The sequence below is a fragment of the Anneissia japonica genome, unplaced genomic scaffold, assembly GCF_011630105.1.
Source record: "Anneissia japonica isolate Jap-2015-1 unplaced genomic scaffold, ASM1163010v1 scaffold6083_len184754_cov179, whole genome shotgun sequence".
Taxonomy (NCBI): Eukaryota; Metazoa; Echinodermata; class Crinoidea; order Comatulida; family Comatulidae; genus Anneissia; species Anneissia japonica.
Genome location: NW_022740806.1, coordinates 148,373 through 173,934, shown reverse-complemented (window position 1 = coordinate 173,934; position 25,562 = coordinate 148,373). Strand labels below are relative to the sequence as shown.

At 34.9% G+C, this 25,562-nt stretch overlaps 2 protein-coding genes across 5 annotated transcripts in view; one reads left to right on the top strand and one right to left on the bottom strand.

The window, feature by feature from the left end:
- The first annotated feature begins 877 nt into the window (after positions 1-877).
- On the top strand, positions 878-24,497 carry LOC117118341 (ATPase MORC2-like). Of its 2 annotated transcripts, none has more exons than XM_033262903.1 (28): positions 878-1,362; positions 3,318-3,371; positions 3,703-3,737; positions 9,507-9,575; positions 10,537-10,627; positions 11,083-11,266; positions 12,123-12,334; positions 12,720-12,848; positions 13,033-13,112; positions 13,509-13,591; positions 14,378-14,604; positions 14,913-15,067; positions 15,708-15,836; positions 16,132-16,237; positions 16,669-16,762; positions 16,984-17,022; positions 17,244-17,339; positions 17,844-17,906; positions 18,239-18,469; positions 18,655-18,738; positions 19,391-19,450; positions 20,007-20,094; positions 20,355-20,478; positions 20,655-20,691; positions 20,907-21,178; positions 21,465-21,597; positions 21,891-22,010; positions 22,342-24,497. In XM_033262903.1, the coding sequence occupies exons 1-28, from the start codon at positions 1,289-1,291 to the stop codon at positions 22,423-22,425; spliced, it is 3,153 nt and encodes a 1,050-aa protein (XP_033118794.1). In that variant the 5' UTR covers positions 878-1,288; the 3' UTR covers positions 22,426-24,497. The 2 variants fall into 2 exon arrangements, with proteins under 2 accessions (XP_033118794.1, XP_033118793.1); XM_033262902.1 differs by having other exon boundaries at positions 879-1,362; positions 18,236-18,469.
- The window catches only part of LOC117118343 (RING finger protein 215-like), a 6,137-nt gene continuing 4,497 nt past the window's right edge, over positions 23,923-25,562 (bottom strand). For all 3 annotated transcript variants that reach the window (XM_033262904.1, XM_033262905.1, XM_033262906.1), the window contains 2 exons: positions 25,369-25,471; positions 23,923-24,937 (listed from right to left, as the gene is read on the bottom strand). In XM_033262904.1, coding sequence (XP_033118795.1) covers positions 24,891-24,937; positions 25,369-25,471 — 150 coding nt within the window. In that variant the 3' untranslated portion in view covers positions 23,923-24,890. The remainder of the gene's footprint in view (positions 24,938-25,368; positions 25,472-25,562) is intronic.

Genomic DNA, 25,562 nt, shown 5'->3' with positions numbered 1-25,562 from the left:
TAAGTTTATGGCAGCTGATTTAAGGGTCATGCCAGGTCCACCAGCCAACACCACGGATTTATAAAATCATAAGAACAATACAGTATCCACAATCCCTGCCTCGGTTGGCAAACAAGGATTTATTTATGTGGTATTTATACTACTAGGGCCTGGATTAATTATATCATTATAATTTAGCTGTCATGTAAATAATGACAGTGTTATTAGTACGACTGATGATGTGGATCTGGGCCTAGCCATATCTGGCGAACCCGGATGTTGCAATAATTCTCTGGCTATGCGCTGTATATTGCTAGCCTAAGCCCGTGAGCTGCTACTGTAGGCCTAGTCAAGTCTAGGCGGCTTGGCCTGCCGTGTCAATCGTGATGAGCAAAATCATGAATGGCGGAAGAGAAGGCCTGGCGAATACACCTCATTATGGCTATTCTTGATTGTCCCTTTGCGAAGACGTGATTTAAATCAATTGATCCATAACAGACTCCGTAACATTAAATTGTAGTTATGATGAAAATACCATATTTATGAAATTAAAAACAGACGAAACTTCTCCTAAATCCAAAAAACAACGACGATAGCAAATTTGATCTAATTTAACCTTTGACATTCACACCGTCAGTATAGTAGTATTATTACGCCTACTCGTGCGGTTTGGATTAAATAACATAGACTATTATGTCTATTAACAATCTTAAAATGTAGGGCTATGTACAATACATCAGTATTTTCTAGGTATAGAAATAGTGACCTGAACTATGTAAATATCTGCGAAAAAATGAATATTAAAAAATTTATATTTTTTAATGAAAACAAAATAAACAAGCTAATGTTTACTGGAACTATATACTAATGGCGCAATCTATGGCATTTTTTAGAGCTGTACATCACCTGCTCACAACCATGTTTTTGCAGCTCTGCTGAGATACGAGGCAGTTTCGCGCTTGTCGTCGGGTGGTCAGAAAAAGATTATGGAGTAATAGGCGATGTCTGGGTTCCATATTTCAATCAGGACTAAGCATCAGAATGCTACTGTGAATAAGGTTTAAGCAACTTGAGTATATAAACACCAGCCACGAAGATACAATATTCTATGACCACAGGATATTCATTGGATCTTTTAGGCAGAACTTCAAGCAGATTCAGAGTCAATGCTACAGTTTCATTGCATGGGCCATCCTTTGAAATCGGAAACTCGAGGCCAAGCAAGAAGATTTGATTGCTGTACTACAACAACAGACGTGCTTTGACGCAGTGAAATTCCAGATCATTATTTCCTCAACGTTTGGAGCAGATGCAGACGGACATGGCTGCATACCAGGGTCTCAGTCGGGCTCAGCTCAGCTTTGAATATCTTCATACGAACTCGTAAGATTAGAAGAGAAGCATATACAGTATTTCCAAATGTTACAATATTTGCAGTGGTTTTTAAATTTAACCCGTCGAATTGATTATTCAATAGAATATAACCCATCACTTTGCTGATGATAAGACATTCAGTTTGTCACACTGTCTCTTGGCATTTCCTGTTTGTAAGCCAGAGTCGTGACCTAGCTAGGCCTACTACTAGGCCTAGGCCTACAATATGTACTAGAAATATGAATTCATTCCATTTTTAACGTATTGTTGATTTGACCCATTCTTTCTTTCTGAGAGGCAGGGCAGTATATATAGCCTAGAAAGTTGTAGGCCTATTGATTACAGGATTCAGGTAGATTTTTTGAGTTATTGATGAAGAGGGTATCTGACTAGTTTGCCGAATACAGTTCACTGAAATCCTGACAACCCAGTTGCCAAATCTTATCGTCGCTGTGCTTTGAAAAATGATGGGTGGTTCAGGGATAACAGTGGTGGCACAAGTGGTTCCCCCGCCGGACAGGCCTGGACCCTCTTTCGTCCAACTAGGAAAAATAATAATTTGCCTATCCAAAGAAGGTTGCTTTGACTGCCAATCCCTAATATGTGGTCTAAAATCACATTGTGGACCATACTACTGTAAGCCATAAAAATGCTCCCCTTACAACAGATTTTTTATTCCTGGCCATCGACCGAGGCTTCGTCAGCCCCTTGGCTCGGACCCCTTCGTCGGACATGTTGGACCACTTTTCAGAAAATTTCTGGTGCCACCAATGAGGGAGAAGTCGTATTTATATACCCATTAAAATGAAATGGAAAATACTGGAAAACAACAATGCATGGCTATCAGTTGGAATTAGAAATAAAATGGAAATGAAATGAAGGATCAAGCACCGTATCCCCCTCCTCCCCTAAAAGGACTCTCCATGCGAACCCTACCAGGAATTTTAAGTCCGGGCCCTGACTGGCAAATTTTTGAAGTCACCATTGGCATAATTGTAGATTAATGTATTATTAATTTGTTTCCTACTACATACAGTATTGTCTTAGTTACACTTTATGTATTTATTATAAATATGCTTCTAAGACATTTTATCCGGTAGGTCTATTTAATTATAGTTAAACTTGTCTAAGTCAGCTTTATTTTTGCATGTTAAATTGATGTGTTTTCCATTAAGTAGCTATTGTAAATCGAATTTTAACTACTGAAGTGAAACAATTTTTTTTAAATGCCATTTTGGTTTTGGTTCAGTTCAACTGTATTTTTTTTGGTTTTTTTTTTGCTGATGGGAATACTGTAATCAAGGTTATTTACAGAATAAAATAAAAAGAATTATTAAACACAATAAGCCGCTATTATATGATACAAGTGTTCCATCATGAATTTTATGCTTTAAATGTTTTACTGCTTTTTATTGACTTTCGGCAAAACTGAGTTTTGGCAACCTGGGATTCTGGGTTTTTGAGTCAGCAAAGCATGCAGCAAACTGAGTTTCAACAATTTGGCTTAGATTCACAAGGAGCAAGGGTCTGTGTGCCATGTCTCTCTTGCTGCTCATGGAAAAAAAAATGTTTAATCCAACTGAATATTTACTCCTCATTATTTGTTAATAGATAAATTAGAATTAAATTTGAAATATTACCCATCATTAATATACCATTATGATTTCACCATGGAGGAGTAACATATTCCTCCATGATTAGACCAGGTATCACAGATACGGGTGTTAATAAATACTGAATAGTACTGTATCATTCTGTTTGAATATATATAGTACAGTATTAAACAATCAGTTGACCCCACATTTAATGACATTGGAAAGTTAAAGTTAGGCTTACGAAGTGAATTATATTGTGTTTAGTAGGCATATGTGTGGATATATCGTAAGTTATTTGAAATAGAATGTAGTTCGTCCAATCTTGGTCACTTAAGCTAAGACTTATTTATGGCCTTTTGTTTTTTCTAGAACAACACATGAATTCCTGTTCGGTGCACTTGCAGAAATGCTAGACAACTCCAGGTAATATATTGCCATATTACTAGAATTAGAAGTAAAATACAGTACAGTAATTTTACTTTATTTATTGAAATGAAGAAAATATACCATTATATTGGAAAACTTGTGTAGTAGTGGTAGATTGGTTAAGTTTTAGGCCTTGAACTTTGAGGTCAGTTGTTTAAACCATGCACTGTAAATTTCGATTGTGTCCATGACAATATAATGCACTATATAAGACTGACTATATACATATTTTCTGTACCAATAATGCATACAGTATAAACCGATAATTATTGTGGATTATAGAAAACAAATAAATATATATTCTTAACATAATGTATTTTATCCGCAGGGATGCAGGTGCGACATGCATGGATATTTTTACAGGTAAGTATTCATACAGCGTTTTTAGACAAAAATGGAGAAAAAACCTTGTGCAAAGACATTCAATAATCTGTGAACATTGGTTAATACTGTAGCATATAATATACATAGGGATAAACCATTATTACTGTACATTAGTAACAGCAAGGAGGTATAAACTCGGTAACAGCTTCTGTTTTGTGGATGTTTTTTGCTTAATCAATTTATACAATACAAACAACATTCAAAATGTTATGTAAAACATATGAGATGTGTAATATATAAGCAGATTCCATCATATTATATGGGCAAAAAATGATCTGAAACGAACAGCAACACAAGCATCTGAGAACACAAATGTCTGCTGGAATATGTACTGAATGTACTTTACAACAGTGGTTCCCATCCTGGAGTCCACAGACCTCTTAGAGTACCTACAAATAATTTGGGTTCCACCAACCTCAGGTCTGCAGGGTGTCTGCGGAAAATTATGTTATCAAAAGTGAGACTTTTGCAGATAACGATTTCCAGCTGGCATTTTTCATTGGTACTTCTATAAAGAAAGAAAAAGTTGATTGCCCAAAACGCCTTAGACGTCATTTTCGGCGTCTGAAACACAAATTTCACGGACCCGCTAGGGTGTTGTTATCTCGATTGGCCCCACTTTTTCCCCTCTCCCCTTTTCGGACATTTCTTCAACGTTGTGGTTTGCAAACAAGCAGTCGATGCTTTCATCTGAAAACTACATGTTTTGTGAAAATAGATTGAGGCAACTGGTATGATTGAAGACTACTCCCGAACATTGTAAGGATCATTCCAGTTGTCTACGCCGACTTATATTCTTTTGATCTTCCGCTAGACGATTTTGGTGCTCAGTTGGAGGATGTGGATGGTGAAGAATAGCTGATTGAAATAAGCTCCAATTAAAAAAACCACTTCTTTTGTACAGGAGAAATGTATGATATTTCATCACAACAAGCTATCCGACAGAATCCGTCAGTGCAGTGTAAAAACAAAATGGATTTACGGATAGATTTGATAATGGCTGTAATTGGGATAAAGGCCAATACCAGTATCTATAAAGTTATTGTTGATTTGCAAGCTCGGGGAAGTTATAGTGACAACTCCCTGACATACCTAATTTTGAATTGCGTGTTTTATGATCATACGTTTTAACGCAGGGAATTTGAAAATAAAAAAATCGTCTCACTCATTTTTTGTTTTCTAACTACTGATAGATAAAAAAAAAATCTGTTTTACAAATGATATCAGTATTGGAACAGTCTATGGTGTTTTGTGGCGAATTGTCTATTTATCACAGCATTCTATTAATAGATTTGGGCAGTGGAATTCCGAGTGTTCCGCGAATCCAAGAAGAAAAGGCTAACTATGCATATTTTTCCAATGTTCTGTACCGTCAAACATTATACTGTAATGTAGACAGATATTCACAATTGTTCATTTGATGTTAAAGGGATATACTGTAGAAGAAACTACAGTATACTATGATTGTATTTCTTAATGTTTAATTTAAAAGTTGTGTACAATATATGAAGTATCATGTCACAAAGTATTATTATATCTGTCACGTTACTCGGATACATTTTTTAACTATAACGTGTACAGCCTTGAAGTTATATTTGGAGATTGAACAACTTTGTTTCAAGAACCTACGGTACCTACCTATATATTTAAAATTTGTAGATATATAATGTACAGTATACGTTGTTTTAGATTGTTCCACGAACGTTTGGAAACAAACGTGTACAAGTTTGATCCAGACGTGAGGTAAATGCTTTTTATTGACAACTGTTTGAAGTAAAACTAGTTCATCGCTCCTGTGAGTTATGAACGCGTCCGCATTCCTCCATTGTGCTTCAAAGAATTATTGAATGCGACTACAAAAGCTTTTTCTCCAAGCGTTCATTGCACTAAAAATAAGATCATTTTGTTCTGTCATTGGAATCTGTGTATTTGTCATGTAATGCCGTCACCAAGCTGAACTACAAAGCATTATGCATTGGACACTAGGCGTAATCACGGCGTCGTTTGAAGCTTTATTTGAAGTCAATGAAGATTACAGTACAGTACAGTATTCGGGAAACAGGTGCCGCCTAGTTACACCATGAAGGTTATTGAATTACGGACTGTACTAACGACCATTATCCATCAATTAATATGGTATAAAAGTGCAATTGTACCGACCACTTCAGTAAAAACCAATGTTTTTCAGGCACCAGGAATAGTTCGGCCTATGACATCAAATACATACAAGTTCAGACTGCTGTTTACCGCTCTTTAATGGAGTGTTGCCTTTGTGGAAACATATACATCGACGTAGTGGAACGACCATTGAGAGAATTATACAGTAATCAAGTTAGAAGTTTAATGGTGTATTTTAATATAGAGAGAGAATGGCGATTCATGGATGAACGACGGAGGGGGGAAATGTCCCCGATGGTGGCAGATGTCCCCGACGAAAGGAAAGTGGGCGAAAGTGATCCAGGGGGTGAAGCCCCAGAAAATATTGACAATTTAGGAGTTTCAAAGACTTACTCTATTTAATCGATGTTAGGGTCTACTAATAATTATGTAGAAAATACATAAACTGAATTTTGCCCGACGAACTGTAGTTTCTTTCCACCGACGGTTGGGGGAGGGGAGCTTTCCGGTGGGGCCCTGGCCCCCACTGGTGACACCGCTGCCAATAACGTTCGAAAGATAAGCACGAGTTAAGCTAGAATAAAAGGTTAAGTTGGAAAGTGTTCAATCATAGATATATGTAGGCCTAAATAATGTTGCGATTCTGGGAACTGTGAAGGTCATCATGGAATTGTTGATTATGATTTTGGTAAACATAACCAGTTGAAAAAACAAACGAATACTGTAATGGTGGAATGTTGTGGTTTTCTACCCCATTATCGTTGGTATGTGTACTGAAAATAAATGAATTGATTTCCAGGACCATGAACATCTTTGATGTAATTGCCCAGGGCTGGCTTGAAAGACTGTGGGGCCTGGGCTGCAATTGCAAATGGGCCTAAATAATACTCAGTGGCTAAAACATAAAACTAGATCCAAAGAGATTTTTCCTTAGGTTCAGGGCCTATTTTTCCCCCATTGGGGCCTGTGGTACTGGGGCTGACCCCCAAAATGATGCTTGTGTAATTTTACCTGCCGAGTGCCATGTCTTGAAAGTTGCTTATCACATGCACATGCCATCAGTGAGAATGCCTCGCTCTACGATTTGCCCAGAAGTTTGTTGGCCCCGGACAAGTGTTTTTTACGGTCGGACAACAATAATTTTAGGGACCACTTGTCTGCCAACAAGCACTTTTAGGATAAAATGCGTAATGCTTTCACAGTAGGCCTACTTATAAAAAGTCTGACTCTTGACAATACGCAGCATATTTTATTAACAAATTGTCGGCGCACAAAGAGATATCAAACAGAAAACCGACTACACCAGGGTTACGCACCGCACTGCGTGCATTAACACTCCTGCGATTTATTGACGGTTTAAAATAAAATATGTAGGCCTACTCAATATAAAATTTGTTATTTTCTGCAGTAAAGATTGAAAATGAATTGTTAAGTATTAGCCAGATCTGTCTTATGTGTACACATTAGACCTACAGCAGGTACATACTTTCGCACGATATCGTACTTATTACCCGTCAGCCGTCCGTCTATGTGATGGAGATAATGTGCATAGGCCAGTATAATCCAAATCTTGTAAACCTGGAGGGTTTAAGGCCTATAAATGAATCATTTTCTTGTCTCAAAATTTCGCCGTCTCGGAGGTTCTCTAGAAGGGATTCGTCCCCTCAGCCCATGCTCAGAGTTAATAGGCCTACAGTGCTTGTCTTTCGTTGAGAGGTAAGCAATTTTATTTATTTTGCAATAAATGAAATGAGGATGTGCCAGGCTGTAAAATATTTCCCGCATAAAATATTAGGCCCAGAAATCCGTCCCGCATTTCGAAAATGTGAGCTGATTTTCATGGATATTTTGCAGGAAATTGAGGCGTTGATAGTAGGAACACAAGTATGGCCTATTTACCATTCTGGCATGCATCTATTTTTCTAGAGGTTTTCACGTGCAATTTGAATTAGTTTTTTGTATATTCCGGAAAAAAAAACAAAACAAAAAAACATTCTGAAGTATTAGAATTGATTAAGATCTGCAAACGGGTACAAATATACGATATGAGTGGCTGTCTCTTATACACATCTTGATCAATGCATTATGCATGTAGGCCTAGTATTAATGTGGTAGGGCCATAACAAAAATACTTTATTTTTGTGTTATTTTTTATGATTATTGTGCAATAATATTGGGAAACTTGTCTTCAGGACAAGTGCATTTTTCAAAGGTACTTGTCCGGGACAAGTGAAAAAATATGAAATTCCCTCATGCCTGAATTCTGTAGCAGTGATTGGTTAAGTATTGTTATCAATACTATTGCTATTGGCGTGGATTGTACTGGATTTGGATTTATTCGGTGTAAACACCAAGGATAGCCCACGCAAGTCTAGAAGACGACTTATTTCCAGTGGAGTCCCTCTGGTGGTGATTGGGTAGTACACCGGGAGACAATCCCCTACTCTTTTCCGAAGAGTGTACTGAGTTCTTTAACGTGCATATGGGCCATAAACGTCTCATCCGAAAGATGATGCGCTATTGTAACTTGTATATCAGCCCTCTAGCTGAAACACAAGGAGAGGCAGCGATCGGAATTGAACCAGGGGCCTAGAGATCTCCATTGCTCAGCGCACACACAGTGGCTACCACCAGATTAGCCGACTGAGCTAAGCTGCTCTCTCAAAGCTGCGCTGTCTCACAGTTTAGTTTTGCTATTATTTGGAGGGATTATTTATTTGTTATGCTACGTCGTCTACCTCACCGAAAAAATATTACACTGTTATGCTTGTACTGTCAAAATGACAGGCCTACATTAATATAGTCTGCACAGAGACGTTGGTTCTATTACGTTGAAATACTTGGCTTGGTCAGACATTTATTTACATAGGACATAAAATGTAGTTAGTAGGTCAACAAGCAGGATTAGGTCTCATTAACTGTCTCCTGCAAAATGGACCATTACACTATTAAGACCGTCCTCTGGATATTGTTGCTGAGGTTCCAGAAAACGCCATCGCCAGCGTTTGTGGGACAACACGTGTATGAATGCGATCCGTTTCGTCCGCGAAACAGTTCGGCCGCGATGTATTTAATATCCTGAAAATCGTGAAATTAAGTGTTTTTTGTTTGTCTTATTATTAAAATAACATTCATTAACTCATTCAACAACTATCATTACTTTACAAATAAGTAGGCTTATCATATAGGCCTATCTGTGAGAATTTTAAGTTTGTTAAACTTCAGATTACGCTCGTTTCTTGTACCGTATGTTAAGCCTGGCCTAGGCTTCCTTTATCAAATTGACATGAATAAAACATGTATTTTGCCTTTGCCACATTCTTTTTAATACTTGTAAGTCAAGTCACATATTAATTACTGTATAGGACAATACAAAATATGTTTCATACATCGCGGCCGAAACGGTCATACACCGTGTGGATGTGGGACAAGCGCGTAATACTGGTTTTGTTCCGATTCGTCCAGTTGTTAACTTGACACTCTGGAAACATAAATGCCAATTTTAAGTAGGCCTATGTATACACGATATAGTACGGTAGATCTAAACCGTTTTATTTATAACTTATTACAGTGTGTGTACATGTGGTAGGCCTACTGGTAAATAATAACATGATTGCTTTGTTTTGGCAGTGGAGAACGATCAACTACGAGGTGGTTATATGCTATGCTTTTTGGACGATGGTGTCGGTATGAGCCCAGGTAAGTTTTCATCGCGTTCCGTCAAGGTCATATTCTCTGCACTATTATGGGGCATCACAGGAGTGTATTTTTAAAATCAATGTATAATTTCAGGAAACGAATACCCAGTATTCAGTTTCTCCAAACATAGGTCTACGTGTATTTAATGAAAAAAATTTACAAAACGTGTTATGCTCGGCTAAAAATTAACGGAGCGTGAAAGGCCATATGAATTAATGAGACATACAGTAACCATAGAGCTGAATATAAAAACAAAAAAATCTGTATTGCCTACTCTACAAATTGTAAACTTTTCCAAGTTGAGTAGTTGCGTCTATGAAATATCTGAAGTAAAGTATTGAAAGTTTACATAACTTCATCTCGCGCGTGTAGTAAAAAAAAAATTAAGATTCCTCAAAAACAAAAGTACTGTATATACTAATTTTCACTGTCGCATGGCCAGTGGATACTGGCCAAAATCCGTGACATTTTGCCCCATTGATAGCGGAATGGCCCGTCACGATTGGCTAGACGTTGCGTAGATAATTAGATCTGTGTAAAGACATTAGTGTTTGAAGGTATTCGACTTGGGCTACGTTTTGGAAAAATAGACCCACGTTGGAGAACATAACGTCGGAATAATAGATCTTGGTTGAGTATCTGGAGGTCTAAAGAAAGTGTGGGTATGCCAAAGTTGGGTAATTTTCAGATGTTTCTGAGACACAACGTATACGCTTCTGACGCCTGCCTACTGTTAAGAGTCTGACAGAGATTGATAGAATACTGGATTTTGGAGAATTTATGCCGGTATTTGAATTCAAAGGGTCAGAATTTTAATGTGGTTACATTAATTTCACCACAAAGTGTAATCGCTTTCCAATTTATACAGTACTTATAAATGACTGCCTGATCAGAAAGTCTGGCTGCTGGAGATTGTGTAGGCAATAATACCTAAAAGGCGTGCTTCCTGTTGTTTTCTCAGACGAAGCTGCAAATGTTATTCAATTCGGCAAGTCAACAAAACGCAATGCTGACCTTTTCTCCATTGGTCAGTACGGAAATGGATTGAAGTCGTAAGTACTTTGTGTAACATCATTTGCTTATGAAATATATATTTATCAGATCATCCAATTCCCATACTGTAAAACAATTTTAAATATGATCATTTCCATAATTACTCCTAAATATAAATTATAATCGATACCCTTTGCCTCTTGCATATTCCCGGAAATTGAGCAAGTATTTTAACACGTGTCCATCAAATGAATTACCGAATTTGCGTCTAGTTGACAGAATTCTGTAGGCCTACATAGACGAGAAATACGGATCATGTCAATTAAAAGATACGAGTAAAATTGCACCAAGTTTTACTTTTATGATAAATTATTATACCATTATGAATTCGTTTGAAACGGCATTTATAACTAGGCAATTTTCAAGTTGACGTGGCACTTGTGAGAGGCAAGCCATGTAGGGAATACCTGTTGGATTCTTTAAAAAAAAAACTGAATTCGTTTTCTGTCTCCAGTGGTTCAATGAGGATAGGAAAGGACTTTATCTTGTTCACCAAGAAAGGTGACACCATGACATGCCTTTTCTTATCAAGAACATTCCATGAACAGGAGAAGATTGACGAAGTTATCGTTCCTCTGCCATCATTCGACGTCAAGAGTAAGAAGACCATTTCAAAATCTCCTGCTGGTAAACTTAAGGTGAGTAATTAATTACCATTATGTGCGACCCCCATGTATGTTGGGTTGGGGAACTGTGGTCTGAATGTTAGATTTTCTGAGTTAGATTTTCTCGCAATTCACATTTGCGGATCTGGGAGATCAGGGGTCCTGACCCCTCTACTTGGGCAAAAGAAAAAAATTTTTTGACCCTCCTTTCCAGGACCTGTGAGCTGAATTTTTTTTGTTACAATAAGAAAATTAGAAGTCGAGAAACATTTTCTTGGGGGAGGTCCCCAGACTCCTTTTATTTTTGAGGTTCATCGATTCATGAAAGAAAGAATACATGCGCAACATACGTATACTGGTACATACATAATAGGCCTATTTACTGTAATAAGAATGTGAAAAATTTACCTGACCGTTTTCAAGGGGGAAACCTTGAATTTTAAAGAACTGAAAAAAGTCGGGAAAGCTCATTTCCCACCATTTAGAAATCAACATTTTCCCGGGGAAAACCCGAAACCTACCTTTTGGTACGACTACGACCTTGTCACGGCATTGGACAGTGGAGGTTCAGGCTTGTCCAATGGGGGCAGCCCCCTTCCCTCGCTTGCACTACCACTGGGGGTCACGATTTTTAAGTGATTTTTTTTGCTTTGGACATTTTCAATAGGGGGAGAGCCAAGCTTGAAAGAAGTCATTTCCGGGAGTTAGATCTACAGTGGAATTCAAAGTACACTCCACTGATCTGCAGTGGTTAATGACTTTAACACATTTTATTGCAGGAGGGGAGGACCCCTGGGGATGTGTGTCCACCGCGCAACCCCCTAGATACAACATTGTTTTCATTTTTATGATCCAATAAATAAATCTGAAGCATCTGTTGTTTTAACAGCATAGAATAGAAATGGATCTGATTCTAAAATACTCACCATTCAAAACAGAAGAAGAGGTGTTTGAACAGTTTGCTAGTATTAAAGGTCGATCTGGTACATTAGTAATTATATACAACTTAAAACTATTGGACAGTGGTGAACCAGAGTTGGACATTTATGCTGATCCAACAGATGTACTTATGGCTGGGGATACATCTGCAGATGACGATGGGTAAGTAAATCTGTGGATAACACTATTTGAATATAAATTTAATTTAGATTATAACTGAACTAAAACAGGCATTTGATAGAATGCAGGTCACTTTTTCAGTGTCAAGCTATTGATTTCTACCTTTTTGTGATATTTGCTTTGACTTTTAACCTTAACTCTAAAATTTAATCTTAAACCAGTGTGTACCAATTCACTAAATTTTTTTGATATTCATTAATTTCTGAAAAATCATGTTAACAAACGAATGAAAAAAAGGAACAAAGGTTTTGGGTTGAATGGTTTGGGGCAACTCATCTCATCATTTTTAACTCATCTACCAATTCATTTACCATAGGATTTATCAAGAAGAACATTGTAACCTTTCTCGATATTGTCTTAACTTTAGAGTTTATCCAGAAAGGAGGTCTTTCCGAGCTTATGCTGCAGTATTGTATGTTGAACCAAAAATGAAGATTTACATACAGAACAAAAAAGTCCGAACAAAGCATCTTGCCAGTTGTTTGCACAAACCAAGGTAAATAGCCAAATATGCTGTTTTTAAGTCACAGCTAGATAAAGTGACAGTCTAACAAAGCTGCCAGGTATTGTTTACCTGGGTAAAGTGTATCTATCCCAGGTAAATTTCTTCAGTTATTAATATTTACCACAAGTTACAACCATCATAAACCTGGAGCTCTCTTTGTTATATATTTTTTTAGGAAGTATAAATACACTTCAACCAGATTCAAAACAAGATCTGAAATGGAGACAGCAAAAGCGGTAAATGAAGCTAAGATGAGTAAGTACAGTACAGTATATCTTTGCAACAATTTTGGATCAGCAGTAAATTAATGAATTTAAAAAAATGGCACTTTAGTATATTAATATAGACAGTACAGTTTCAGTAGAGTCTATGTCTCTGACACTTCCAACACTTTCCCTTTCATATTTTATTTCAGAAAGGAAGCTCTAACATTTCCTTTTCTATTTTTGTTTTTAATTCAAGATAATAATATAGAACAAAATAAATCCATCATATCATTTCTGTTAAATTTATTTGTCTAGGAAAGAAAACAAACTTAGAGTGTGAGCTTGAGCCTCGACATATTAATCTTCTTGTATTTCCCCATTACAGAGAACAATTCCATTATAGTTTTATTTGTTTTTGACATTCATTTTTAACTACCTTTTGTAGAGGAAGAGAAAGCTAGAGAGGCTGAAAGCACAGCAAGAGATCTTGAGAAGAAAACTGGACATGGAGATGGGAAAGAAAAAATGGTATAATGGCCTATTATTTACTTTTTACTTACTTATTTCAGGTATGTCTATCCACTGTTGGACATACCCCTCGTCTGAACTCTTCCACACCTTCCTATCCGATGTTTCTCTAAACTAGTTTATTTTGGTGGTACAGTACATTGGTGTTAAGGTTTGTCATCAAATTTGCCTTGCCCTTGTGTAGCAAAAGGCCTGCTTTTTTGCTCTGTGTTCAGTTAAAGTTGTTGATTGTACTGAATTTTTACTTTTTACTTGTATAATATTCATCCTTAAATTAAATTGATTACCAAGCTGTTTTTGGATGATCAGTGTAAACAGAGATGGAGGTGTAATTTATGCATCAGTTAATTTTCAAGGACAATATTTCTTGTTCTAATTTTGAATTGAAAGCTTATCTTAAGCCCAGGCCAGACTATCAAATTGTATTTGACAAAAACATGCAACATTCCTAAAATATGGTCATGATGACATCACATCACGACCATATATAGGCATATTATTACTGTATATTTTGATGTGACAGAGCTTTACCTAGGCCAAAATATACAAACTAAGCAGGTTCCAATGTTAAATGTTACCGTTTAGTTCAACAAGCAGTATATCTTTAATAAATGTATAAATTGTGTATACAGTACTTGTAAATCAATATGCAAATAAAAATTATGAAATTAATTTCAAGTATGAAGGAACAAATGAAATATTCTATTTTAAAAATGAGTTTTGTTCAAGGTTGTTTTAATTTTCATTATATAAATGTATTTTAAATTTCAATTGACACCATTCCAGGCAATATTGAGGAAGGCTCAAATTGAAGCATCTGAAAAACGTAAAGAAGCAAATCAGGCGAAAGACCTTGCTGCAAAGAAACAGAAATCATTAAAAGAACCAAAAACATTGAGCTTTGTGTATGGAATGAACATTGGGAACAGGAAACATGATGGAGTATTTATCTACAACTGTAGTAGATTGATTCGAATGTATGAGAAGGTTGGACCACAACTGGAGGGAGGAGTGTAAGTCATTGTCTCGTAATTAGTTTATTACATAACATATTATGTATGTATTATATTACATATATATATATATTTATATACTGTATATATATTATGTGTATATGAATATATATATGTATGTATTATTATGTCCTTTATTCGAACACTGTATTTACCTTTCTTCGATGATTTATATTACAATGATTAGGAGCAGCTTATACCATCCAGTTTATATATAATATTTATGAGAAAGCCCAACTTACTAGAATAATAAAATATTGATATATACAACCCTGTTAATAATTCATCTTTTTATCCATAATGTACAGGAACTGCAGCGGTGTATTAGGGTACGTAGATGTACCTTACATAGTACTAGAACCCACTCACAATAAGCAAAATTTTGAGGATCGGAAAGAGTTCAGACTCTTACTCAAGGCAATGGGGGAGCACATGGCACAGTATTGGAAGGACACATCTATAAGTAAGAATAATCAATCAATGTATGTCAGATTGAGACAGTAGAAATTGTCACTATTATCTCAATGTCTTGTTTATTTCAGTTGAATTAATATTTACATGTTCGCTATCCATCAACATTTGTAAAGCTTGGTTTTCATACAATTGCTTTACCATATCAGCACCAGTCGCCAACACTTGTCAGCGACTCAGTGATAGCAATTCCATGGAAAACGCTGTTATAGCGTTGAATCTTAGCGACTGCAGAACATCCATTTCCCTTTAGGGCCTAATGTAATATTTAAAAATTCTGCTGTAATATATCAAACAGGCAACAATATTCTCTAACTGTAGAGAGCAAATGTTGATGAAAGTTTACCGTCTTCTTAATGATCGCCGCGTTGCCAATTGGACGTTCGAAATTGTTCATCTCCTTTCTAAGAAGAGCTGCCGACGTCAACATCTAATTTCAGCTGACAAGTCGGGAAGATTCAACCTGGTTCAGCTTTTACCGATTGTGTAGGGGCAGCTATGCTTCCTAGCGACAGTGTAGCGATAGTAGGGAAACCAAGCTTCCCTGATCTCCAGGCTAAATCAATGGTTTTAGCAAATTTATTGTTACAACAATAATAGTTTTTAAATTATATATTTCATTTAATTTTTAGCTTCACAGGGTGTTACTAGGTACTGGGAAGACTTGGGTTATGTCAGCAGTAATTGGAAAGATATGCCGTCTAACGAATCCAAATATGTACGCAAGAGGGCGATGCAACTACAGACCATGATACAATGTGGTGAGTCAGCCTTGCATATGCACAATTTAATAGAACTAATTTTAACAGGTGAAAGGTAAGTAGAAGAGGAAGGGGCTTAGTCCCTGCATGGCCTTAAAAGTTAACTTGTCAACCCAGACAAACTTGAAAATAGTAAGATCTTTGTAAAAAAATAGTAAAAATCCTGGATACTCTAGTAGACTCCAAGCTGAAATCTGCTAGGAAGTCCTTGGAATGAAATAAAATAAATAAATAAATTGTGTATAGATATCTACTATATTAATAAAATACTTTTGTTTGGTTGTATCACCATCAGATTCCTGTCTTAAATGGCGTCTTCTACAGTTCTCAAGTAGTAACATCAACAAAGTGATTGAAGATGATTGGACTTGCAGTCAGAACCCTGATCCAACTCATAACAGGTTTGTGTACATATAAGCCAAGTGCACACTGCGTCAACTGGTTGTTGGCTGGCAAGTACATGTCCTCTCTGATCGTGTTGTTTGATGTCTGTCACGCACGTTTAGTCGCGTTTTAGTGTTCAACGTCTTGTGTTGAGCAACCGCCGGCCAAAGCAGTATGTTCTTGGCTTTGCATTGTTAGCTTTGAATATCAGAGCTTATTTGACTGGAAAATTTTCTAGAGCACTTTTTACAGTATAATGAAATCATTTCCTGATTTTAGACAAGATATTTTGATAACTGGCTGGTTCTTATATGATAGCATAACATGATATTGGTTACCATGTCAATGAAGTTTAGGCTTGATTAACATGGTTAAAAATAAGCTCAATCAATTTAGTATGTTTGGTTTCTTGTATTGTTATTGATTGTTTATTTTTGTTCAATCTCAGGTGTTCAGCAGCTGAGCAGAAATTAAACATTCCAATAGGTCACCTTAAAAAAGATAATAAATCAGCAGAAGAGAAAAAGAAAAACTTAAAGGAGGTTCGTACAAAATTCCAAATCATTTGTTTTCTAACTGGGAGCTACCCAAGTTTGCTTTTACCAAATTATGATTTAGCTCGTATTATGCCTCAAAAATGTTTTAGACTATTGAGTCGCATTCCATTAGCCAGGGAAACAAAATTAAAATGGAGAAAATGACTATATAAATGAAAGCCATAATGGTATTAATAATTTATATTTTAACAATTTTATATTTTAAGGATATTAAGAAAAAGCAAGAAAAACTAAATAGTATGGAGGTAAGTCTTTAATTTTTTCCACCTAGGAACAAGTTTTTAATTCCGATGACATCACTTTGTCTCCAAGCTATAATCACCTCATTATAGATAGAATGATTATTGTTTTTACCCACCCAGCTACAGTTTGTCTCCTGATTATGAATCAAATTTTTTTTTTCCATCTCTCTGAAACATGTCTCTCTCTGATTATAGATCAAGTATAATTGTTTTTATAATTGTAGAAATTTCGATCTGTGACATCAAGGCATGATTTAGATAATGATGAGCAGGATACTGTAGTAGTGACCCCACGTTACCAGGAAAGTAGGATACGAAAGGTAAACCAATTTCGCTTAATTTTTATCTAATATTTCTATAACAGAATTATAGAATAGAGTGATGTTTTGCCCTACCTGACGTGTTATATTTTCACTAGTATTTTGGGACCTGCTGAGCATTCGGTACGATAGCACGTCTGGTAGGGCAAAATATCACTCCTATGATATTTTCCTGATGGAAAATCACATCGTATTAAAATTGTAGAATTTTTCATTTAGGCTATTACACAGTTGAGTTTTCCAAACTTCATCAACATTTTTTATATCCGCAAGTTAAACAAATGAAAAAGTTTTGAATTGGTATATCTCATTAATCAATTAATACATGAATTGTTTATTTTGGTGTACTTAACTGCTCTCAAGAATAGAACCAAATTACACAAGTAAAAAAATAAGATTACAATAGAATTCAATTGATAATGTTAGTGTTGTCTGTTTCAGTAGAAACAATGCTTTTAGTGGAACACCGATTAAAGTAGACAATAATTCAATTTTGTTTTATAGACTCCTACAGCATCTGTGTCCAGGCCAGTAGGTACAGCTCAACCAGTTTTTAGTAATAATAAGGTATGGTATTATGGCATGTGATTGATTTATTTAGTCAAGTATACTAGGTTTTATACAATTACATATGCCAAATTTATTTGTAATTTAATGGCAATATAAAATGAATGTAAATTAAGTATGTAATCTATGTTACAAATTAACAACCATCTTGTATAGTAATTGTAATTTGATTTTATATGAATTATATATATAGTATGACATTTTGGTTTCTTTTATAAAAAGAAAAATGAAAATGTAATTCTACTGATACACTTTGATAAGACTAATAATTAAGAGAATTAAATATTAATTAGCAAATCTTCATATGAAATAAACATTATGTGTTACAGCAGTCATCAAAGCCTGTTGGGAAGGCTTCTCCGGTGATAAGCACAAGCGGTTCCCATACGCATTCGGTGCAGTACGCCAGGTCTACATCGGCACCGTCAACCCCTAGTTATCAGAGAAGCTCAAGCCAACCAGCAACCCCTAAGACAGTTCCATCAAAACCGAAGTATACTGTGAAATCAAAAACTCAAGTTAACAGTAGAAAATCACAAGAATCAAAAACGGCACAAACGAAAGTAAGGATGTAATACTATTGTAATTATTGACTTTTCACACTGCAGTTTTTGTTCTATTCATTTACCTATGTTTCAGCATTATAATACTATGTAGAGGGAGACAGTCTCTAAAGCACAGCAATGGTTGTGAAGCCACAACCATTATCCCAATAACAACATTCTTAACTTGTTCCTTTCTTTAATAGAAATCAGTTTCGCCAGCAAGTCGAGCCTTGAAAAGAAGTCGCGATGTGATATCGGATGATACAACAAGCACATCATCAAGTGATGTAAGTATCCTTAAAACTGTCTTGCTCTCCAGTTAAACGTCAGAAGTAAAACATTTTATTTTACAACTGTGCTATTTAATGATAATTGTGATTTACAACTAAAGCCATAGGGGTCACAATTGTGCTGCAAGTTGTGAAAGTCTTTTAAGAAGTTGTCATGCCTCATGCACTTCTGTGAACATGCAAAAACCTCCCGGAAATTAACCCATTTTCTGCAAATTTGTAATATTTGCGTGTAATGTGCATTAAGATAGTTAATATACCAAGATAGATTAATTAACCAGATCTCCCAGTAGTGGGTCACAAGTTCCCACGGTGTATGTCGCAGGTGGGCAAAGTGCGGCCACACAGTGATTTTTTTGCAGCCCATGAAAATGAATTAGAAACCAATGTGTGCAACCCTCCAAACATCTTTGGCCTGACACCAATTATCTGTAAAATGTAATATTAAAGCTAAGCAAAAACCCTTTAAAATGTAGTGTATAAATGTTTTTGGAAGTACACTGGTGTACCTCTGGTGTAGGTAAATAAGAGGTATAAATGTACAATTGATATGTAATGGAATGAAATGAATTAAAATAACATCATAACATTTTTGCCCCCTTGTCTTAGTATGTGGCTATTGATTTCACATGAACTGGTTTCTTTTTAGGATGAATCAGAAAAATCTGTTGAACCCATAAAGAAGAAGAAAAATGAAAAGATCAGACAGGTAATAAAGATTCAAGTTAACATTGCATTGATTTTAAAGCTATATGAAATGGACGGGTGAAATACAGTATAAAAAGTTTATGTAATGTCCATTATAACTAGTATAGTATACAGTAGTTTTTTATGTTATTTCAGGCCAGGTGTAACATCAATATTGATAAGAGGCAGCCACAATATTTATTAATTTATAAGCCATGAAATATTCGCACCTAGGGCTGAAACAGTGTGAGCCACTTCACAACAAGCTGGGGTAACAAAGCATAGCCGTCGAGAATGATCAGCGCATGGTTCGAACACTTGACAATGAGGTTCAGAACCTAGATGGATATTGCTGCGCCAAACTGCCTTTAAAGTGTTTGAATTACACTACATACAGTATCTGTATAGTACACCACTGGCCTAGTCCCCGAAAAATATGAAACATTAATGTAATTCATTTGGAAACATTGTATTGATAGCTGTTGTCTGCTGTGCAGTATGCTTATATTGAGCCGAGCAAGCATGAAATTGTGTATATTATTATTAAACTATAAGTATAAATTTTATTGATGTTGTAGAGTCCAGCAAAGAGCATTAAGGAAATCAAAGAAATCCAGCAGGATGTAGATTCTTCTAATATTTCCAGTTGTGAAGGAGAAGCTGAAGGTAATGTTTATTTTAATACGAGGATGAGAGAGAGGATGAGGATTGTGGAAGTATTGTGGATAGGATTACAGGTATTGATGAAGTGGAAATAATGTGAGAGGCAGTATTGATGAAGAAATTGGGGAAATAATGTGCAAATGAATAATGATGAAGGAAGGGGAAAGAAGAGATATGATAATGGCATAGACGATGAGAAAAGGAATGTTGTGAATAACATGAAAAGGTTGAATTTTGTCTGAAATTTGATTTTTCAATTGCAGAAATTGGTTGTAAAGTTGAAGCCTATGTGAATTGTGTTTGGCATTCTGGAATAATAACGCACTCCAGTAAATCTAAAGTAAAAGTCAAGTTTGACGATTATCCAAAAGATAAATTTGACAAATGGTAATAATCAGTCATTCTCCTTATTTATTATTGTAATTTATACTTAAGCTATGGTATCATTATTTATATTTTTATTATTTATATTTTTATTTTAATGTTTTCTTTTTATCAATTAATTTTCTCAAACACATCATAGTTTGTTTCCCTGAAACTGTTGTGGTTATTATTCTTTCTAGGTATGAAAGGACAGATGATCAATTAAGATTCTTAGAGGTATGAGAGCATAAATTTCATTTTGTTTATTTGTTTAATAATTGTAAGCTTTATTCATTGAAAAAGATCATATTTTTATGAAGTGAAAATATATTATAATTTGAATTAAGTACAGTATTATTTATCTAGAATTGTACTAAACAGTCGATAAATCATGATATTCATAAGTAATTACTGTATTATCATGAATTTTGTTATCTGTGCTTGTTTTGCAGGATAATTCCAAAGCAATGCCAGTTTTGAAGTTAGGGAAAAGGGGACTCAATTTAGTTAAGGAAGCATCAGAACCTGAGAAAACAAAAACCACTGAAGAACCAAAGAAAGTGGTTAAAGTAACGAAATCAGATGATGAGGAGAAAGCTGATACGAAAGAAGCCGACACTACAATGATGCCCACCACCACCACACAACATGGATACACAAAGGAACAAATTGATGAGCTAGTTACTAAAGCTGCTCTTGCTGATAAGATGTCCCTTAGTTATAGGTAACACAAGTTTTTAACTTGGAATTAAACAGGAAAATATGAGATGCCTCTGTGGTTGTGTATCTGTACAAAGAAATTATAACATTATTTACCCTATCCACACTGCCCTCAGATTTTTTCTAGAATCATTCTCTAATTGCATTTAATTATTGGAAGAACTTTTTAGTCGTATTCAAAGTATTAAATTTTCCCCCTGTTAAATAGTCCTTTGATACACTGGAAGAAATGTTATAAATGTATTTCATTTGTTTTAAAAGAATCCATGTTTATATATTGTCATTATCAGGAAATGTTTACGATACTTCTTGCCACCGAATTGGATTATGACAAAAGATGACATCAATAAACTTTCTTTGGAAGAAGTTAGTGAATTCAAGTTGGAGCAGTTCTTTGATAGTTACGAGAAGGGACTACGGGATGTATGTACATATTGCTAACAAATTATTACAGATTGTCCGACTTATTCTTGGAAACAATGTTGTTCACCATATATTTTATATACAGCACTGTAAACGTAATGGCTCATGATGAAGAATACCTTTTATTCCATGATATTTCACTGATTAAACAATATATTTACAGTAGTAAAAATTCAGATAGATGTATATTACAGAAAACAGTAATTTGTAAGAAGTGTCCCCACTCAAATAAGATGTCAAAGCTCATTTGGTCATTTACTTAATCAAACATCGTTTTTTGTCCCTACTTTCAGTTGGTTGGTACATTCCAACATGAAGCTTTTGAGAAGAAAAAAGTGGCAGAGGCTGCAACCACAAAACTGACGTCACTACGAAAGATGATAGCACAGCTGCTGAAGTCTATCAATGAAGAGGTAAATATTCTCAACAGCTGATGGTGGTTCCAAATGTCAATTGTGGTGTGATGGTATCCATAATCACTAGATTTTAAAAATATTTTTGTTTTTCAGAATCTTTGTCAGATAAAGTATCAATGTGAAATCTTGTTGCTCAGTTTATTTTTAAAATATTGATTTATTTAATATAATTGTCTGCGTTGAACAGAAAACAAGTGTATACGGTAATAAAATTGAATATTTAAAGTGCTTACTTAATGTAAGTTATCTTTGAAACTTTTAACAAGATACTAGGCAATGATGGTGAAATACAATCAACCAATCTACTTTGGATTGTGTTTGCTTTCAGGAAATCAACATTGATGAAGATACTGATGGAGAGGTTATAGAAGAACTCCTGGCTGCGTGTGTACGGCAGGCGATGCAAGAGTGATCAGACTTCAGGAACTTCTGAATGTGATACAAGATTTGCAAGAGTAATTGCAGAGTTATAGAGGAACTGGCTATATATGAACGTGATGGAGAAGTGATCACTCCCAAAGATTGGTTGAGCTTTCTGTGCGTCACTGTGAAGATTCGTGCCACGTAAATGGCAAGACTGCCAACATGCTGCCCTTTAAATGGCTAAATATGTTAGCTTGCCTAGGCCACTGTTATATTGAATAGAATTGTTTGGTAAATGAAGCTCTTGATCTTGAAGTATTCTTTGGAGTTAACCAGCTGTGTAATTTATATACATACCTGTTGTGTGTTTGAGAAAGTTTAACAACCATGTACTTAATTTAAACGGCTTTTGATGCCACAGTGGCTACCCTACTAGATTTTCTCCACCTTGGACAATGGTTAATTTTTGAATTATTGAATAGTTATTGACTTATTTGCAAATTGTTTTTTTGACCAGTTCTTGTGCATTTTAATCTTGTCTGTTATACAACTCTCTAAACAATGTTCATCATGTCAGGTATAATTATTTGCAAAAAAAATCAAATAGTATACTACAGGATGGGGCCAAACTGAGTTGTTGTCAAGCCATTTTAAATGTTGCTTTTCTAATTATTATAAAGTTCACATTACTATTACTGTACCATTTATTCCAGCAGTCCAAGTACTATATTTCCATCCCACCAATTTGTTTTATCATTAAATGTTGTGCTTCCTTGATGTATAGTGCCAAACTGATATTAGACACCATGAATGCTCATAAATATGTGAAAAATATTAACCTTGCTAACATCTTGTGATAACTCTCAAGCTGTTTTCTAAGTGTTTTACCTTACACCCTACAACACGACCAATCAATGATTGGATTTTAAAGGTGTTTACATTATTAAATGGATCTAGGAATGAAACTAGGCTCAAAGTAAAAAACTAAAACTCGCCGCCTAAATCACAACCAACGATTAAAATTATTTTAAGGTGTTTACATTATTAAATAAAACTAGGCTCAAAGTGAAACTGAAATTCAAATTTATAAGAGCCGATTTCAAAGCCTACAACACAACCAATCAATGATTTGAATTTTAGGGTGTTTACATTATCAAATGGATCTAGGGATGAAACTAGGCTCGAGGTTAAACTGGAAGTCAACTTATGAGAGCCGATTTAAAAGCCTACAGTTCAACAAAACCAATCAATGATTAGAATTTTAGGATATTTATATTAACAAATGGATCTATGGATGGAACTAGGCTCAAAGTTGAACTGGAAGTCAACATGAGAACCGATTTCAAAGCCAAATATAGATATACAGTAGATAAGTATACACCCTACACCACAACCAATTAAAAAAATAAAATTTTAGGTTTACATTAGCAAATGGATTTAAGAATGGAACTTAGCTCAAAGTTGAATAGGAAATCAACTTATGATTATCAAAACATTGTATTGTTATTCATTGCTCAAGTGATTATGTGCGAAAGCTGCAAAAATATACTAAATGAAACTTGTACGTATTATGGCAGAAAATATTTGATGCATATTAATGTAAGAACCATAGATAGATTATGGAATTGTGCATAGAATTTTCTAAATTCAAAGTTCATTTTCCCTAGTTACCCACTCCCGCATGTGTATGTAATAGCAGGGTGTTAGTGCTTAATTGCGACCCACCGTGTTAGAGAATCTTGCCAACTAATTGATGAATTTTTTCAACCTGCTAATGAAATATGTTACTGTATTGTTAAAATATGCAAATTCATTGATTTTAAGTCTGTATTACTTTTTGTTTTAAATAAATACAAGTGTATTACTTTTTCTTTCAAATAAATATAAGCGTATTAATATTCTTTTAAATAAATGTAAGTGTTTTTTTTATTGTTCAGGTGCAACTCATTATTCAGAATTATTATGTTTGATGTTGAGTATATTAATTTTTTTTATTATTATTGAGGTAAAAGGTGTGAACATTTGACCAAGCAACTCATGAGCTACCTGTATTCACTTGGTAACATATTTCGTATGGTGGTTAACTGAATATTCTCTGTTAAAGTTAGATTGTACAGTAATTAAAAAAAAAATAGAATTATGAATATTATGTTGCCATAGAATTTTTAATAAATAGTTTTAAAGAGTTACCTAAAGATTGAAATTGATACAGAGGTGTACATTGTTTTTAATACTGTTTTTGTATTTCTCTTTTGTTTGTTTCATGTTTAAATGTTGGCATCTCAAGTTATTTTTCTACCATGCTCGATAGTATTACCACTCTCCTTTGTCAGAGACAGAAACAATTGAAAAATAAAAATACAAAAAATTACTCTATTTTATGATGTTATTAAATGTATTTATTGTGGCAAAACTGAATTCAATAATTTATTGAAATCAGACCTTACAATAAGATAATGTATACAAAATACTTTAATTATATAGGTATACTAAATACTATAATTATCTGCAATATCACAAATCCTGAGGTATACTTGAACTGCAGGACTTAATCTTGTGTTCTAGGGATTGAAAGAAAATAAAGATATTAAGGAAGTAATTCCATTGTTTAAGTGATTAGTATATTAATAATCCAGTGGAAAGTAATTTGAATAATTTTTCTAAGTCAGAGAAAGTTGGTCTGAGAGCTGAGCCTTTTTTTATACCTTGTTTAGCAAACCCGCTGCCTGCCAATAATGATTGCAAATAAAAATAAAATGTTATTTTCTCAAAAAAATAAAAAAAATTTTTTAAAAAATGTTATATTTATTTTTTTTTCCGCCCTCCACTGGCGATCTTTAAAAAACAAAACAGTCTCGCCTGACAAATCACAATGTTTCCACCTCAGCTATGAGGTAGGTGTGGACCAACCGTGAGGGAAATGTTGATGCCACCATTGTTATTACGGTATGTTTCTTCAATGTTTCCACTGTACTAACTGATATTTACTCACCAATAATGTTAAATTTACAAAGAGGGCATGTTCTTCGCTTCAGTAACCAGGCATCAACGCATTTACAATGAAAAGAATGATAACAGGGTAAAACTCGCACAAGCTGTTACAAATACAAGTATTCACAGTGTTACACAAATATTAAAAATTCAATGGCAACATGTAATGGTCATTAAATTGCATATCTGAGAAGG

What these genes read in the sequence shown, in the direction of transcription:
- LOC117118341 (XM_033262902.1), top strand. Translation starts at nt 1,289, where the DNA reads ATGCAGACGGACATGGCTGCATACCAGGGTCTCAGTCGGGCTCAGCTC. An exon ending in ACATCTGCAGATGACGATGG is followed by an intron (nt 12,335 to 12,719) that starts GTAAGTAAATCT and finishes TCTTAACTTTAG; the next exon opens with AGTTTATCCAGAAAGGAGGT. An exon ending in TTGTGAAGGAGAAGCTGAAG is followed by an intron (nt 20,095 to 20,354) that starts GTAATGTTTATT and finishes TTTCAATTGCAG; the next exon opens with AAATTGGTTGTAAAGTTGAA.